This window comes from Octopus bimaculoides, chromosome 2 (assembly GCF_046866305.1).
Source record: "Octopus bimaculoides isolate indiv1 chromosome 2, ASM4686630v1, whole genome shotgun sequence".
Classification (NCBI taxonomy): domain Eukaryota; kingdom Metazoa; phylum Mollusca; class Cephalopoda; order Octopoda; family Octopodidae; genus Octopus; species Octopus bimaculoides.
The window spans coordinates 38,421,754-38,438,387 of NC_142929.1; the positions used below are offsets into that span (position 1 = coordinate 38,421,754).

A 16,634-nucleotide genomic window follows, 5' to 3' on the forward strand; every position below is an offset into this window, starting at 1 on the left:
CACACTGGCATAGGATGGGTGGTTTGTCAGGATCTGGTGAGCGACAGGGCTTTATTGTGCTCAATGTTAGCTTTTCCATGGTTACTATGGCTGGATGCCCTTCCTAATGTCAACCACTTCACTGTGTGTATTGGATGCTTTTTTTCATGCTGCTGGCTCTAGTGAGGATGTCAAGTAACCTGCAAGACAGAAAAAGAACAAGAAAAAGAAAAAGCTTCCCCAACTAAGTCAAGTGGGGGTATTTGTGAGTGGGTAGAGGTGGCTTTATGCTAGGTGATGGGAGGATAAGTATGGGTATCTTGCTATAGAAAAGGTACATGGCTTCCCTGTATTATATAAAGGCAGTTGGGAGTTACTAGGAAGATAATGATAATGGTGACAAGGTGTCAGAGCAAACCCTCAAGGATTAAGAGAGAATACAGACAGTGGATCTAGTAGAAAAAGATGGAGGTGAGGGTTATATGAGCATAAAAGGAGAGTAACTGATGGTAAGAGAGGTGAATGTATTGAAAAGATTTAGTGCAAGATTCAGAGATACCACCTATGAGCTTGTAGCTTCAGTACTTAGTTACAGCATCATAATTCTTTAAATACCATAAGTGTTTGATAAACTCAAGAGAATGTCATTAATAGTTCTGTATGTGAGACAGGAAAAACATAAAGGAGTCAGTCATTGATGTAGTTAAAGATTTTGTCCTTATTTTAATGATATAATGCTGCATCTAATAGAAATTCTTAGGGACAATAAAATGCTGATTTCTATGTTATATGATTGTTTACAAAATTATAAACAACCAGAAAATAAGAAAATGATAAGTTTTGATATTCTAACCATTCCTTAATGTTGTGATAGTATAAGTATAATAAAAGAAATCCATTCTGAGATTATAGTTTTAGACTGGCAACAATATCAAATTAAAATTTCATTTCTTTTGAGAAGACTTCAACCAATTTTTTAAGGAAGGACAGTTGATTTCATTGGTCTCATTACATTATTGGATCTTACCAGCATTGTTAGTTTGAAAGGTTCAATTGAAAATCAATATAATATCATAAAAACTAATATCATAAAGCATTTATGCTGCTGTTCTGTTCTTCCTGAAACTTGCTTCCTTTATTTTGTTTAATATTAGCCAGCAGTTTTGGGGGAAGGGATAAATCAATTATATTGACCCCAGTGCTCAACTGGTACTTATTTTATCAACCCTGAAAGGAGGAAAGGCAAAGTTGACCTCATCAGAATTTGAACTCAGACCATAAACATGGACGAAAAGTATGCTAACAAATGACAAGCAGAAATAGAACTATCTCATTTTTGGACTAGACAGAAGAGGAGGGGAACACACTCAATCTTTGCTGGTTTGCATATAGAAGTAAAGTCTGTGTAGTTGATGTTCTGCTTGAACATCTTTAGGTTGAAACGTATAAGGAAAATATTGTCTCTGCTTCAGTATCTAGATAGTTTATTGCCTAATAAAAAGGACATTCTGATTTGTCACATACTTTTTATAATGGATATGAACATGTTTATTTGTTTTAACTTGTTAAATAGACATTGTATTTTTGTGAGGAATAGCCATCTCTTGCATTAAATTCTAGAATATTCACAAATTTTATCAATGTTCTTAGTTTTTAATCATTTTAAACTATATTGGTACAGATACTGATGGAGGAAAATGTGAATTATTTTGGAGAACTGCCATTGACAAGAATGGAAAAACTGGGAGTGCTTATCAAATTGCAAGCAGAATGGCAGGGTTTATGCTTTAAGTTGCTAGTGAGACATCAACCTTCACAAACACAGAAGACAAAAATGGATGCAGCCTTTGAAAAAATAACTTATGTGAATATAAAATAAATTTTATAATTGTAGATTCCTGTGTAACTCTCTGTTGCAAATTAATAGGTTTTGATTATATAGAGCTAAGTGAAGATGATACTGAGATGAGCAATTGTTTAGAGTACTTATCAAAAACAAACAACATTAAATTTATACTTCAAGCTGGTTTCTTATTACATTCTTTACTAATTTAAATTATAAAATCAGTTCCTTTGTGAGAAGGGAAAGATTACATATTTATTTTATATTTCCAAATAGAAAGCTCATAATATTTTATTTCAAAGATTTCTTCTATTTTACTTAACCTCTAATAGTATACCCAAACTCCAGACTGCTGTCATATGATGCTCTGGACCACCTATAAGAAAAACAACTTACCATCATCGGCAGGAAGGAAATTGTATGCAAACATAACTCATACAAGGGGATCACCTACAAGGAAAAATTACTGTTTGCAACACTTAGACGTTTGAACATATGAACCTCCTAAACTAATTTTTTAGTCTATTGCTTTTACACACTTTGACAGTGTTATTCATTTTCCAGAGTTGTTTTTTAGAGCAATCTCTGTATCAACATTGTTTACTAGATGGAAACTAGTCACATTTGTATTTTTAGACAAGTTTATTTAACCCTGTTTCAATTGAATTAGTTAAATAATGGGCAACACCTCTTTTTTGACTGATTTTCTTCCCTGTTAAAACACATTTTCAAAATGTCAAATAAAGTGTTAGAATGATTCATCAATGCTAAAGAAGAAACAAAAATCAATGTAAAATTTTTGATGTATATGCATATGCATTTGCGTGCATATTTACATATTCAAAAACATCCATTTCTTGCAAATATTTTTGAATCATTTTGCTTTTATATTGTTATATAGCTGATGAAGGAGATGAAGGTTCAGAATGAAGTTCTCATAACTGGAGAAAATGGTAATACTTTTTAAGTATAATCCTCTTAAGAACATTATTATAATTATAAACTATCACATTATTACACAGATTACACTAAAATAAAAAAAATTCAAATTTAAGATGACTACTACTACTACTACTACTACTACTACTACTACTACTACTACTACTACTACCTCTATTAATTGAAATATAGTTTCTTGTTTTTAGAAGTGCTTGTTTATACTTTTTCATTGCAGTTATAAACTTGCATTCTTTCTTTATAGTTTATTATGAAATAATTACACAATTTTACGATTACTTTTATATAGGAACTGCTAAAGGTATCAGTCGGTTGTCTGAGAAATTGAATGGATGGATTAAAAAACTAAATAACTCTGTCAAAGACCCAAAATTATTTGATCCTCAAGAAGATGATAATTTATTGGAAATTTTATCAGAAATTAATGATGCAGCAAATAACATAGTGAATAGCTTTGGAATGGTTGAAACACGTCATGAACGAATATATCTTGAACCAAAACGTCGGTGAGATATTTATATTTACAAGGGACACTTTTTAGATAATGTAGGCGTAATTATCAAAAGAGATGTTGGTTATAACAAGTATAGCACATGTTTGACATTGATGATCATTATTTTGATGGGTGTCTCTGAAACTTGTAATGAATGCTTCGTGATTTCTAACAAGTGTTTAAGAGCTAAAGCTTAAATCAAGTTTTGATGAAATGAGAGACAAAACTTCCCTTTTATAGGATGCTGATACATTGCAAGTGAGATTCCCTCATAATATAATACATTTGCCATTAATTAGGTGTCCTGAGGCAATGTAGAATAAAGTTTTCTGTCTAGAAATAGCTGCAAATTTGAAACCAGGAATTATAAACAGGTGGTTATATCAGGTCAGATATGAGGGCATGTGCTGTTTGCAGTGTGTTACTGCATTCACCATTTGCTGATATTTGCTTGTGTCATTCCAGGCAATCCTTTGAACAGTGTCTCAGTCAGCCACCCATCTCTGTGAGATACTTCCTCACCTACAATAATGAAATTATTAATATAATTTTACTTATGCCATTGGTCTCTTTATCTTATTCTTTTTTATATATACACACGCTAATACACGACCCATGTTATATTCCCCACTCATGTTGCAACCACGTCAGGGGCAAAACTAATCGGTATACAGCACTTACTCGGTATTACCTGTATCTTTAGGGTTTGGTTGACTCCAATACCCTTCATAACCTTTATATGTATATATATATATATATATATATATATATATTTATAAAAAAGAAGTTTGAAAACGCCAATATATAAAAAATGAATTTTAATTTAACATGTTTCGGTTCTTGTAAAAACGAACCTTATCAAAACTACATATTTGATAAAATGAAATTAAATGAAGAGTTCATAATTGTTCCTTACTGGTGTCAATAGTCCACGTGGGGGCATTTTTTGTTGGTTGTAGTAGTAGTAGTGTCCCTGTTGGCAATGGTAAATGCCCCCACGTGGACTATTGACACCAGTAAGGAACAATTATGAACTCTTCATTTAATTTAATTTTATCAAATATGTAGTTTTGATAAGGTTCGTTTTTACAAGAACTGAAACATGTTAAATTAAAATTCATTTTTAATATATTGGTGTTTTCAAACTTCTTTTTTATAAATATATACCCACTCGTATGCCACTTACACTTGTTTATCAATATATATATATATATATATATATATATATATACATACACACAAACACATATACATACATGGACTTACATGAACACCTTACTATTACCTGCTTAATTTTCTTTGTCATTTGTACTCTGTGTAGGTTTGATCTATTATTGTATAAAAATCTATATATTTATACTTAAATATGCATAATCTGGAAATCTTCAGTCTGCTTTCTTTCTGTTTGCTTGTATACATACATACATACATACATACATACATACATACATACATACATACATACATACATGCATGCATGCATGCATACATACATACATACATACATACATATATTGTATATCAAACCCAAGCTGTTATATTTAATTTGTTTATTTGCATAATTGTCTACATATACATACATGTGTGTGTGTGTGTGTGTGTGCGCATGTGCGCATGTGCGTGTGTGTGGTGTGTGTGTGTGTGGTGTATGGTGTGTGTGTGTGTGTGTGCATGTGTGCGTGTGTGTATGCATGCATGTGTGTGTCTTTTGTGTTTGCTTTTCCCTCCCCATTTCACTTGACAGCCAATGTTGGTTTGTTTACATCTCCTTAACTTAGCAGTTCAGCAAAAAGAGACCGATAGAATACTACCCATTCTTTTTTTAAAAAATGGACTAAGCTTGATTTATTTGACTACACTCTCTAACACTGTGCCCCAGCATGGTCACTGTCCAATGACTGAAGCAAGCAAAGGATAAAACATGAAGATTTATGATAATATATGCTTAAATATGTTCTAAGAGTATCTTTTCCTTCTCTTTCAGGATATCCATATTTAATGTGGTGAACTGTGGAAATCACTTGTATAATATTGTTTCAAGTATCATAGACAGCCAGGATGCTAAGCTTGTAGATCAGGTACTTCAAAATCATAATCTTAATTTGTATGAGAAAATATCTCAGCATTTCCTTGTGAGTATTCAAGTGCATGTGTGTGTATGTTAGCGTATGTAAGTAAGTGTGTGTATGTGTGTATATTAATGCATGCATATATGAGTTTATGTGGCATATATATACAGGTAGACTGAACTGTACTTTTAATACCACAGCACTTTGTTAGAGTCAATCTGATATACATACATACTTCCGAATAAAAAATAAATAAATAAAATAAATACTAAAAATATACAAATATATACAAAAAAAATGAAGAAAATATATACTAACAATAAGATAAATATATATAGGGGGAAAAAAATGCACATATCAAGCAGAGGTCGGCAATGCCTGTGCAGAGTTTTAGGTCCAATAAGGCTTGCACAACACCTCATAGACCCTCTCCAGAGACAAGCCAGAGCAAGATGTCTGGTGCCAATATGAGTTGCAGGCTCAGGTATGTGGGAGCGCTGTGATCTCTAGCACAAACCAAAGATCCCTAAAATGTCCAATGTCATTCCCTGCATATCTGGTTTTATATCAGAGTGACCTTCTCCTAGAGACATACTTCAACAAAAGCTGAGGGGTGCCTCACTCCCAGTGGTCTTTCAGCACGCCAGACACCGTCCCAGAATTTCTGCATACTCATGCTACATACATACATATGTATCTACACACATATTTTTATGCATATATGTGCATGTGTATCTTGTGTTTGTGTGTGTGTGTGTGTGTGTGTGAATATATAATACACGCACGCACACACACACACACACACACACATATACGCGCAGGTGTAGCTATGTGGTAAGAAGCTTCCTTCCCAACCACATGGCTCTGGGTTCAGACCCACTGCATAGCACCTTAATGTGTCTTCTACTATATCCTCAGGCCAATCAAAGCCTTGTAAGTGGATTTGGTAGACAGAAACTGAAAGAAGCCCATTGTATATATATATATATATATATATATATATATATTACACCGGAGTAAGCACATAAAATGTGCAACAAGGTGGAAAAAAGAGTACTCAAATACCAGAGGTAGAGTAATATGCTTTATTTAAAAGCAGCAGAAATATAACAAAAGTCTGTTACTCTGAGTTTCACGTTCCCGTTCATCCGATGAATGGGAACATGAAACTCAGAGTAACAGTCTTTTGTTATATTTCTGCTGCTTTTAGATAAAGCATATTACTCTACCTCTGGTATATATATATGTATATATATATATATATATATATATATATTTATATTTATGTGAGTGTGTCTTTGTGTCTATGTTTGTCCCCCACCCCACCAGTGTTTGACAACTGATGTTGGTGTGTCTATGTTCTCGTAACTTAATGATTTGGCAGAGGGTTTGATAGAATAAGTACCAGGCTTACAAAGAATAAGTCCTGGGGTTGATTTCTTTGACTAACAGGTGGTGCTCCAAGTAAAAGAATATGTGTGTGTTTGTGTGTGTGTGTGTACATGTGTGTGTATGTGTGTGTGTGTGTGTGTGCGTGCGCGTGTGTAAATTAAATGAAATTAGGAATAATAATTAAAATATAAAGTCATGTTATATGAAGTATGAAAAACATTGAAATTGGGAAAGAAAATCTTTATTTAAACAGTTGTTACCCACATACATGTAAAGAGATGAGAGAAAAAACTAAAAAAAATGATGAAATAAGTGGAAAGAGAAGTGGAAAGAATAAAAAGAAAAAATAGAGGAAGAAAAAACAAGTGGGGAAAAGAGAAGAAAGCAGGAGTAAAATTAACATAAATAGTTGAGACAGGAGAGAAAGGAAGAAGGTGCATATACAGAGAAGAGACAAAAAAAATAAATAGGTTAACAGTAAGATTGATATGATATGGAGTATTTTCGAAAGATGCACAGATAAAAGATTGGTTTGAAATACCAAGACAATGAAAGGGAGAAGGGAAATTTGATTGCAATATTGTGAAAATGAAAGAAAGAGGGCGACTGTTGGGAGGGAGTAACATGAGAAAATGCATATGTATAATGCTTGGAATAGAAAGAAACTTAACATGATTACCAATGTAAGAACAATAAATCTATATGGATAAAGTAGTATAATATATCCAATTTCTGTGTATTTGAAGGTGGGAAATACAAAGATTAATAGAGTAAAGCATGATATCTAAATATATAAGAAAATGAAACAAAACCAAACTGAATAAAATGGAATCCTTTCTACTATAGACACAAAACCTGAAATTTCTGTAGGGGCTAGTTGATTACATTGACCAACTGGTATTTATTTTATTGACCTCCAAAAGGATGAAAGGGAAAAAAATTGACCTTGGCAGTATTTGAACTCAGACCATAAGAAGCCAGAAAAAATACCACAAAGTATCTTTCCCACTCCTCTAACAATCCTGCCAGCTTTCTGCCTTTGAATAGAATAGAATGAAACATAATATTATTGCATAACATGCAGTGGTTTATCTTAGGAGTTCATTAGTGTAAATATGCATGTATATTTGAGGTTCAGTTGAAACTATGAGGTGTTACTCAGGCACACAACTATGTGTCCACTGCATGTTATAACAGAAACAGCTGTAAGAAAAAAAATGAAGTTCATAAGATAATTGTTTATTCCTCTGTCATCTCATTTTCTTATGTGTGCATGTATATATATATTTACACACACACACACACACACACACACACACACACACACATACACACACATTTTATATATATATACTCAGCTTGCGAAGACTTATTGGGGCAAGCGAAAGCGAAATTGGGATGGCACCTGTGCCCAGCGTCGCCTTTCTGGCACTTGTGCCCGTGGCATACGTAAGGACTTTCGAGTGAGATCATTGCCAGTGCCCCTGGACTGGCTCTTGTGTGGGTGGCACATAAAATACACCATTTTGAGCATGGCCGTTGCCAGTATCGTCTGATTGGCCTTCATGCCGGTGACACGTAAAAGCACCCACTACACTCTCGGAGTGGTTGGCGTTAGGAAGGGTATCCAGCTGTAGAAACTCTGCCAGATCAGATTGGAGCCTGGTGTAGTCTTCGGGTTCCACCAGTCCTCAGTCAAATTGTCCAACCCATGCTAGCATGGAAAACGGACGTTAAACGATGATGATGATGATATATATATATTACACACACACACACACACACACACACACACACACACACACACATATATATATATAAACAATATATGAGTATATGCATATATATGTACATGTATGTATATATACCTTCATCCACATGTACACATAGATACATAACTGGGTACATGACGTGGCAAAAGAACATGGACAAAATGGTAAACAAGGTGCAACAAAAAAGCAGGCCTCATAGAAACATCCCCTTCATCAGCTGCCACCATTAAAACCCTGGCGTTTTGAAGAATTAAGGCAGTACGCATCGTTAAAATGGTTCTTCCCACGAACACAAATTAAATTGTTTTCATGAAGGGTAGTGGCGGACGGAAAACAAGACAGGAAAACGAAACGGTGAAATAAACAAACAAAAAGGCTGTACAGCCAGACGTGAAGTGTGTATGTATTGAATGCTGTGAGGCACGAACTGGAGGAGCAAAGAAGTACGTGCGAGCTTGGGGAGTCCAAGAACGAAAATGAGCAACGAGAGGTAGAGAGGGAGAGAGATAGTAGTAGTAACAGTGAGAGGCGAAGGACGAGCAGGGAGAGATAGATAGAGAGAGAGAGAGAGAGAGAGAGAGAGATAGTAGTGACAGGGAGAGGCGAAGAACAGTAGAGGGAAGAATGAGATGGGGAGATAGATATAGAGATAGAGATAGAAGGAGTCGCGTTAAAAAAATAGTTAAAACTTACTGTATAAATGTTAACGTGTGCGTTCTGTTGTGATACAAACAATATATGAGTATATGCATATATATGTACATGTATGTATATACCTTCATCCACATGTACACATAGATACATAACTGGGTACATGACGTGGCAAAAGAACATGGACAAAATGGTAAACAAGGTGCAACAAACAAGCAGGCCACATAGAAACATCCCCTTCATCAGCTGCCACCATTAAAACCCCGGCGTTTTGAAGAATTAAGGCAGTATGCATCGTTAAAATGGTTCTTCCCACGAACACAAATTAAATTGTTACATACATTATGATCTTCCAAAACTGAAACACGTGTAGTTCTTTCCGAATGATAATTTTAACTTAAGCAAGAGATAATTGAAGAAGTATATTCTATATCCTGCTATTGTACTGGTTTTATCCTCTTCTTGATGTGCATATAAATACCACGAGTTTTCCATCATAAACACTCAATATGTTATTTTTGCATTATCTGAAATGGAATACCCACAAATCTATTGATTGAAATCCCAATAACTGAACTATTGTATATATATATATATATATATATATATATATATAAGGGAAATTTGTTTTCTTCCATTATTGTTTAAATCTAATGTGAGGGTGACCGTTGACTGGACACTATTCAATTTTTTTTCTCCGTGTTTTTCTCCTTGTCTCCGTATTCTTTCTATTGAAGAGCGTAGCTTGAAACGTCAAAGACTTTCCGTATTCCCGAGCGTCATACTAATACATCCTTTTGTTAGTTACACCACCTGTCCTCATCTGTTGTTGTTTTTTCGTATATTCTCCCATATATATATGTATATATGTATATACATGGGTATGTATGTACATGTGTATGCATATGTATGTATACATGTATGTGTGCATGTATATATGTGTGTGCTTGTGTGTGTACATGCATGAGTGAGTGCATATTCTCTTAGTCTTGACATGTGCCCATTTATTATAAACAAGGTATCGCCATTCATATAAATGGTGTTCCATTCATATGAAAGGTGTTATTTGTTTGCAGATCTCTCTCAAAACATGTCCAGGCTTCTTGACTTGTCTTCACTCCTGCATACTAAATTAGAAATGAAAGCATCACTGTTTATGCAAATGGTGTCATTTGTTTGAAGTTCTCCATGAAAGCATGCTTAACCCTTTCGTTACTGTATTTAGTTTGAGTTGGTCTGTTTTTCTCTTAATTATTTTAAATATAACAAAGAATTTAGTAAAATAACTTAGTTATCATTAAGCTAGTGTTAGGGACATTAATTGTGACTAAGGTTTGGTGGAAGATATTAATTAAAAACTTATGAAGACAAGACATTTGTACCCAAAGCCAGAGACAGTTTCAGCCGGGTTGGTAATGAAAGGGTTAAGGACTGACTATTTGTTGACTGACAGACAAGTGGTCGTAGTGGTTGGGGGTTATTGTTTCGTTTGAAAATAGTTCAGGGTTGGTGTCAGAAAAGGTATCTGGCCATAGAAATTTTGCCTCAATGAATTTTGTCTGACCCTTGCAAGCAAGGAAAAATTGATGTTTAAACAATGATGGTGAAAATGATAATGATAATGATGATGATGATGATATCAAAATATGTCCATGTATGTATGTGTATACACACACATATAGATAGATAGTCATATGTATATAGGTTGGTAGGTAGGTAGGTAGGTAAGTAGGTAGGTAGGTAGGTAGGTAGGTAGGTAGTTAGGTAGGTAGATAGATAGATAGATAGATATGCTTGTGTGGTTATGGAGTTCATTTTGAAGCCATATAGTTTTAAGCTCACTTCCCTCTTTACTAAACTTTGGGCATGCATCTTCTAGCACAGTCTCAAATAGAGCAATACATTGTGAGCTGAATTTAGTAAATGGAAACTGTTTAGAAACATGTTATGCATATCTCTTTCTGCATGAAACCAATGGTAGTCTGGTTACCCCACAAATAAAGTACATACCTGCAAACACACACACACATACACACACATACACACACACACATACATACATACTTTTGTGTGTGTGTATTAATGTTTGCTTTTATGTCAAGTTATATATAAAAAGAATTTAACATTAAGATCAAAAATTACTCACTACATTTCAGTGGAGTACACATATATTAACATTTACAAGGAAAAGGTTGACAGTGACTGTTAAGTTTTGGCCTGCTATATTATTTGTATAATATGTATATTCATTGTCATCATCATTATCATCATTTAACATCCATGTTCCATGCTAGAATGGGTGGGAGGATACCACAAGAGCCAGCCAGGCTGAAGCTTGCACCGGCCTTCTGTGACTGTTTTGGCAGGATTTTTACAGCTGGATGCCCTTCCTAACACCAACCACTCAGCAGGGTAGACTTAGTGTTTTTCTGTGGCACAAACACAGGCAAGGTCAGTTTTGGCAAGGTTTTTACAACTGGATGCCCTTTCTAACACCAAGCACTCAGCAGAGTGGACTTTGTGCTTTTTATATGGCACAAGCTAGGTCAGTTTTGGCAAGGTTTTTACAGCTGGATGCCCTTCTGAACACCAACCACTTTACAGTGTGGACTGGGTGCTTTTAAGTGGCACCTGCACTGACAGGGTCACCAAATACTTGCAAGACAAAAACTTTTAAGAGGAGAGGCAGCATTGGAGGAGATGATGATGAAAAGGTTGTAGTGAGACAGATATTGGTGTCTTGCTGAAGAGGAAGTACAAGGTTACCCAGCTGGAGAGAGAAAGATCAAAGATGAAGACAGAAACAGGTGTGCTACCACAAAGAAAATACACAGTTGCCCAGCCTGAGGGAAGTGCAGGAGAAGGAGAGAGAGAAAGAGAGAGAGTTAGAGATAGAGAGAGAGAGAGAGAGAGAGAGAGAGAGACTGCAGGATGGAGATGGTGGCAAAATGCTGGGCATGCTCACAAGGAATGGGGATCAGAGTATAAATGAGATGGTGGAGTAAAGGGAGAGATATAGATGGTGGCAAATGCTAGGGCATACCCTTGAGGTTCAGATGCCATAGTTTAAGTGACAAGATATTGCGAAGGGAGTGCAAGTAAGTGGTGAAAGACCTGGGTATATATAGAGTTGGAGGGGCTACTGGATAGCAATGATACAGAGGAGCAAGGGTGTGAGAACAGGATTGGGGAGTGAGAGCTAGGCATAGTGAATGAAGGAGGAAATGCGAGAAAGAGATTTAAATTGGTTTGTTAGGGTAGAGTGAGGGAAAAGTTTTCTACTAAAAGTTTTATATTATATTATATATATTCTACATGTATTATATATATATATGAATACATACACACTCACACACAAACACATACAGACAGACACACACACACTCACACATATACATGTGTGTGTATATATATATATATATATATATATATATATATATTCTCCTGGCTTATATTCTGAGTCCAAATTCTGCTGAGTTTGACTTTACCTTTCGTCCATTTGGGTTGATAAAATAAGTACCAGTTGAGCATTCCCCTCAAAATTTCAAGCCTTGTGCTTATAGTAGAAAGCATCTACATTGTAACATGGTTGGCATTTGGAAGGGCATCCAGCTGTAAAAATCATGCCAGAACTAACCTCACCTATACCAGTGCCATGTAAAAAGCACTGAATCCACTCTGCAGAGTGGTTGGTGTTACAAAGGGCATCCAGCCGTAAAATCCCTGCCAAAATTGATACAACAGTCCAGGGTAGTTTTTCTACATGGCCAGCTCCTGTTAACCATCCTACCCATGCATGCAGGGAAGATGGATGTTAAATATTTATGATGATGGTGATGATTATATATGTCTGTGTGTGTGTTTGTGCACATTATAGTCTTAGCATTCAAGTTGATTACACCTACCCATCCACACACATATATCTATGTATGTTTGTATCCCTGTTGTATATGTTTGTGCATGTATATTGTACTGATTTACTTCAGAAAACATTGGAAGAAGAATAAAAAACACTTGCTTTGTATTCAAGAATTCTATTGTTCTCAAAGTGCAATATAAACTAAAACAAAACATATATATATATTTATGATGTTTATTTCCTGATCTTAATTCTGCTCTTCTTTCTGTTTTATCAAATTTTCTAGTGTGCCTGTTGACTTTGTTCTCACTTTGACCATTGCCCTCTTATAAACACTAATTTCCTCCTCTTCTTCCTCCTCCATTGCCTGTTAATTTTTTTTTTCTCTCTCTTAATACTTTTAGTCTAATCTTTTAACACTTTCATATCTCTTTGACATTTTACCTCATTCTAATGATGTGTATTGTCTAAGACTTCTTCCACATGGCAAAATAATTTACATTTTATTCTGCAAAGTCTAAAGATTTCCCTCTCAATATCTTGAGGAACAACTGAGTTGTACCTATTTTCATGTGTAGGAATGGATTGCATTTGTCACAATCTATTCCCTTTGCATGCAAGAATCCAAATTGCCAAGAAATCGATAATTAAATATGATAGATAGAAAAATAATTAAAAAAAACACTCAATACTATCAATACTAAAATGTCAAATTAGATATAAAACAGTAAAAAATTATTATTTTTCATTAAATTATAATAAACTAGCAGAAATACCCGGCTTTGCCCGGGTTAAAGAGAATAATGAAATCTAAAAACGCCCTCTAGACTATGCAACCCTCAACTGTTAGTAGCTACGATACCATATTTCTACATTAATAACTCTCCAATCCATGCCAGCATGGAACATAGACATTAAGTGGAATGCCAGTCTCTCATCTAGGAGGGCCTTGAAATCAATGTTACCAACTGGGGACTATGTGTGTCGCAGTGATAATAAAAAGACCCAAAGGAGGTCTGCAATGAAATAATTTTACTCAACACTTTGCAAGTGAATCAGTGGAGGCAAAGATGCGTCTCATGTACTTGACAATTTATGCACCACATTGCAGAAATCACAATGTAAGTATATCTGAAAGGGTAGTCTTACACTGTTGTACCGTTGAATTACAAATAATGCTCATCTGTTATGTTCGGGTTAAAATTTCATCAACATCAAAAATATATGAATTTTCATGGGCGTTATGGCCGTTATACATAGAATATAATTTCCAAATTTCATAAAGATCCGTTCAGTACTTTTGACGTAGTTTTGGATAAGAAAACAGATGACTAATGTGTGTGTTTGTGTGTGATGGGTGTATATATGTATAGATATCTGTATACATGTATATATATGTATATATGTGTACATATTACATGTACATCTATATATATATACATCTACACATATGTATACATATACATGTATGCATATAGATCTATATCTATATATATCTATGCATATACGTGTACATATACATGTATATGTATACATATACATCTCTTTCTCTCTTTCTCTCTCTCTCTGAAAGTATCTGTAATTACATTATTGAAATGTGATTGTTTCAGTTAGTGGAATAACGTGTACATATACATCTATATGTATACATATACATCTCTCTCTCTCTCTCTCTTTCTCTCTCTTTCTCTCTCTTTCTCTCTCTTTCTCTCTTTCTCTCTCTTTCTCTCTCTTTCTCTCTTTCTCTCTCTTTCTCTCTTTCTCTCTCTCTCTCTGAAAGTATCTGTCATTACAGTATCAAAATGTGATTGTTTCAGTTAGTAGAATAGTTTCATTTTTAAAGTGAAAGTATTTGACATGAGTGTTTTTGTTTCACTTTTGACACGTAATACTTAAATAGTGGAGGAGATATTATGTTGCCGTGGGCTCGAACTCTGCAAGAAGTTAAAATTTTTTTTGACTAAAACACAACTGGAACCTTAAGTAAGGCATGTGTAAAATTTGAATGAAATTGGTTGCGTAGTTCTTGAGTTTTAGGGATTCACACAGACAGACAGACATACAGACAGACAGACACACATTCTCATTTTTATATATATAGATTATAATTGATCCAATCTTCAAAATATAAATCTGAATTAGTGTTACTCTTTCTAAGAATAATAATTTTTTTCTTATATCCAATCTAACACATGTATAAAAACACACACAAGCTTTTTCTATTGTGGTTGGACTCAAATAAGCACAAACATGCACATATACATACAAATACACATACACATACATATACAAACTTCTAAATATGTGGCTGGACACACACACGCACACACAAAAGCTTGCACATGCCTGGCTGGACCCAAACATTCACATTAAATTGAAACTAAGTCTATGTTCTTTTATTTTTTACTTGTTTCATTTATTAGACTGTGACCATGCTGGGGCACTGTTTTGAAGAATTTTTAGTCAAATGAATCGACCCTAGTACTAATTATTTTGATGTCTAATACTTATTCTATTAGTTTCTTTTGCTGAACCACTAAGTTACAGGCATGTAAGCACACCAACACCAGTTGTCAAGAGGGTAGTAGAGGGACAAACACAGACACAAAGACACACATATAAATATATATATGAGCTTATTTCAGTTTCCACATACCAAATCCACTTACAAGGCTTTGGTTGGCTTGAGGCAATAGTAGAAGACACTTTGCCAATGTGCCATGCAGTGGGACTGAACCCGGAACTGTGTGGTTGGGAATCAAGCTTCTTACCGCATAGCTATGTTTGTTTCTATATTCAAGATTAGTATATTTTCTTTTTCTGTCACATGGCCTTTTCAGATTTTTGAATGAGAGTTGGAATTTGAAAGAGTAAATTCCCTATGTTCATATTTCATTATGATTTGTAGGTCCTTTTTTAGTCTTATTCTCAAGAGGATATATTTTGAAAAGTCTTACATCAGCATTTCGTATTTAATCAAACATTAAAAGTAGTTTGGTTCTTATTGGATGAATTTACTTTTGAATATCTCGATTTCTCTACGGATAAAACCAGTTTTAAATTTCTTAGCAGTTAACTGAATAGCTTCTGCATATTACTTTTGATTGATCTTTTTAAACATTCTAATCTGATATATGTATCTGGATATGTAAAAGGATTCTATCATTAGTATTTCAAATCTATTGGAATAAATACAAAACAAAGGGAATTTACCAAAGATATAACATCAACTAGCTATAATTTAAAGAAAACCTATCTCTCATATACATAAGCTTATTATTTATGTATATACAACCTACACACACTTCTGTTTTAATAATTTTGCAACATCTGAAATTGACTGTGAAATCTATAATATTCATCTATGGATCTATATTTGTAATATTTTAACTATGGAATGGAACTAAAAACATATCAGTATTTATACTATTAATACTATTCATACTATTCATAATATCATACTTTTCATAAAATAATTAAATGTAAAAGTTATTGAATAAAATCAAAGATATAATGTTTATAGAAACAATATTTATTTATGTTATTCATAAGATGACTGATAAATATATTTTAAATTAAGTATACTCTTTACTCTTTTACTCTTTTACTTGTTTCAGTC

The 16,634-nt window shown here is 34.2% G+C and overlaps 1 protein-coding gene across 3 annotated transcripts in view; it reads left to right on the top strand.

Annotated features, from left to right (window-relative positions):
* LOC106873453 (axonemal dynein light chain domain-containing protein 1) overlaps nucleotides 1–16,634 on the top strand; it is a 103,902-nt gene that overhangs the window by 37,860 nt on the left and 49,408 nt on the right. For all 3 annotated transcript variants that reach the window (XM_014920813.3, XM_014920812.3, XM_089343602.1), the window contains exons 16-19: nucleotides 1,661–1,843; nucleotides 2,724–2,775; nucleotides 3,069–3,285; nucleotides 5,257–5,350. In XM_014920813.3, the coding sequence (XP_014776299.1) occupies nucleotides 1,661–1,843; nucleotides 2,724–2,775; nucleotides 3,069–3,285; nucleotides 5,257–5,350 (546 nt within the window). The remainder of the gene's footprint in view (nucleotides 1–1,660; nucleotides 1,844–2,723; nucleotides 2,776–3,068; nucleotides 3,286–5,256; nucleotides 5,351–16,634) is intronic.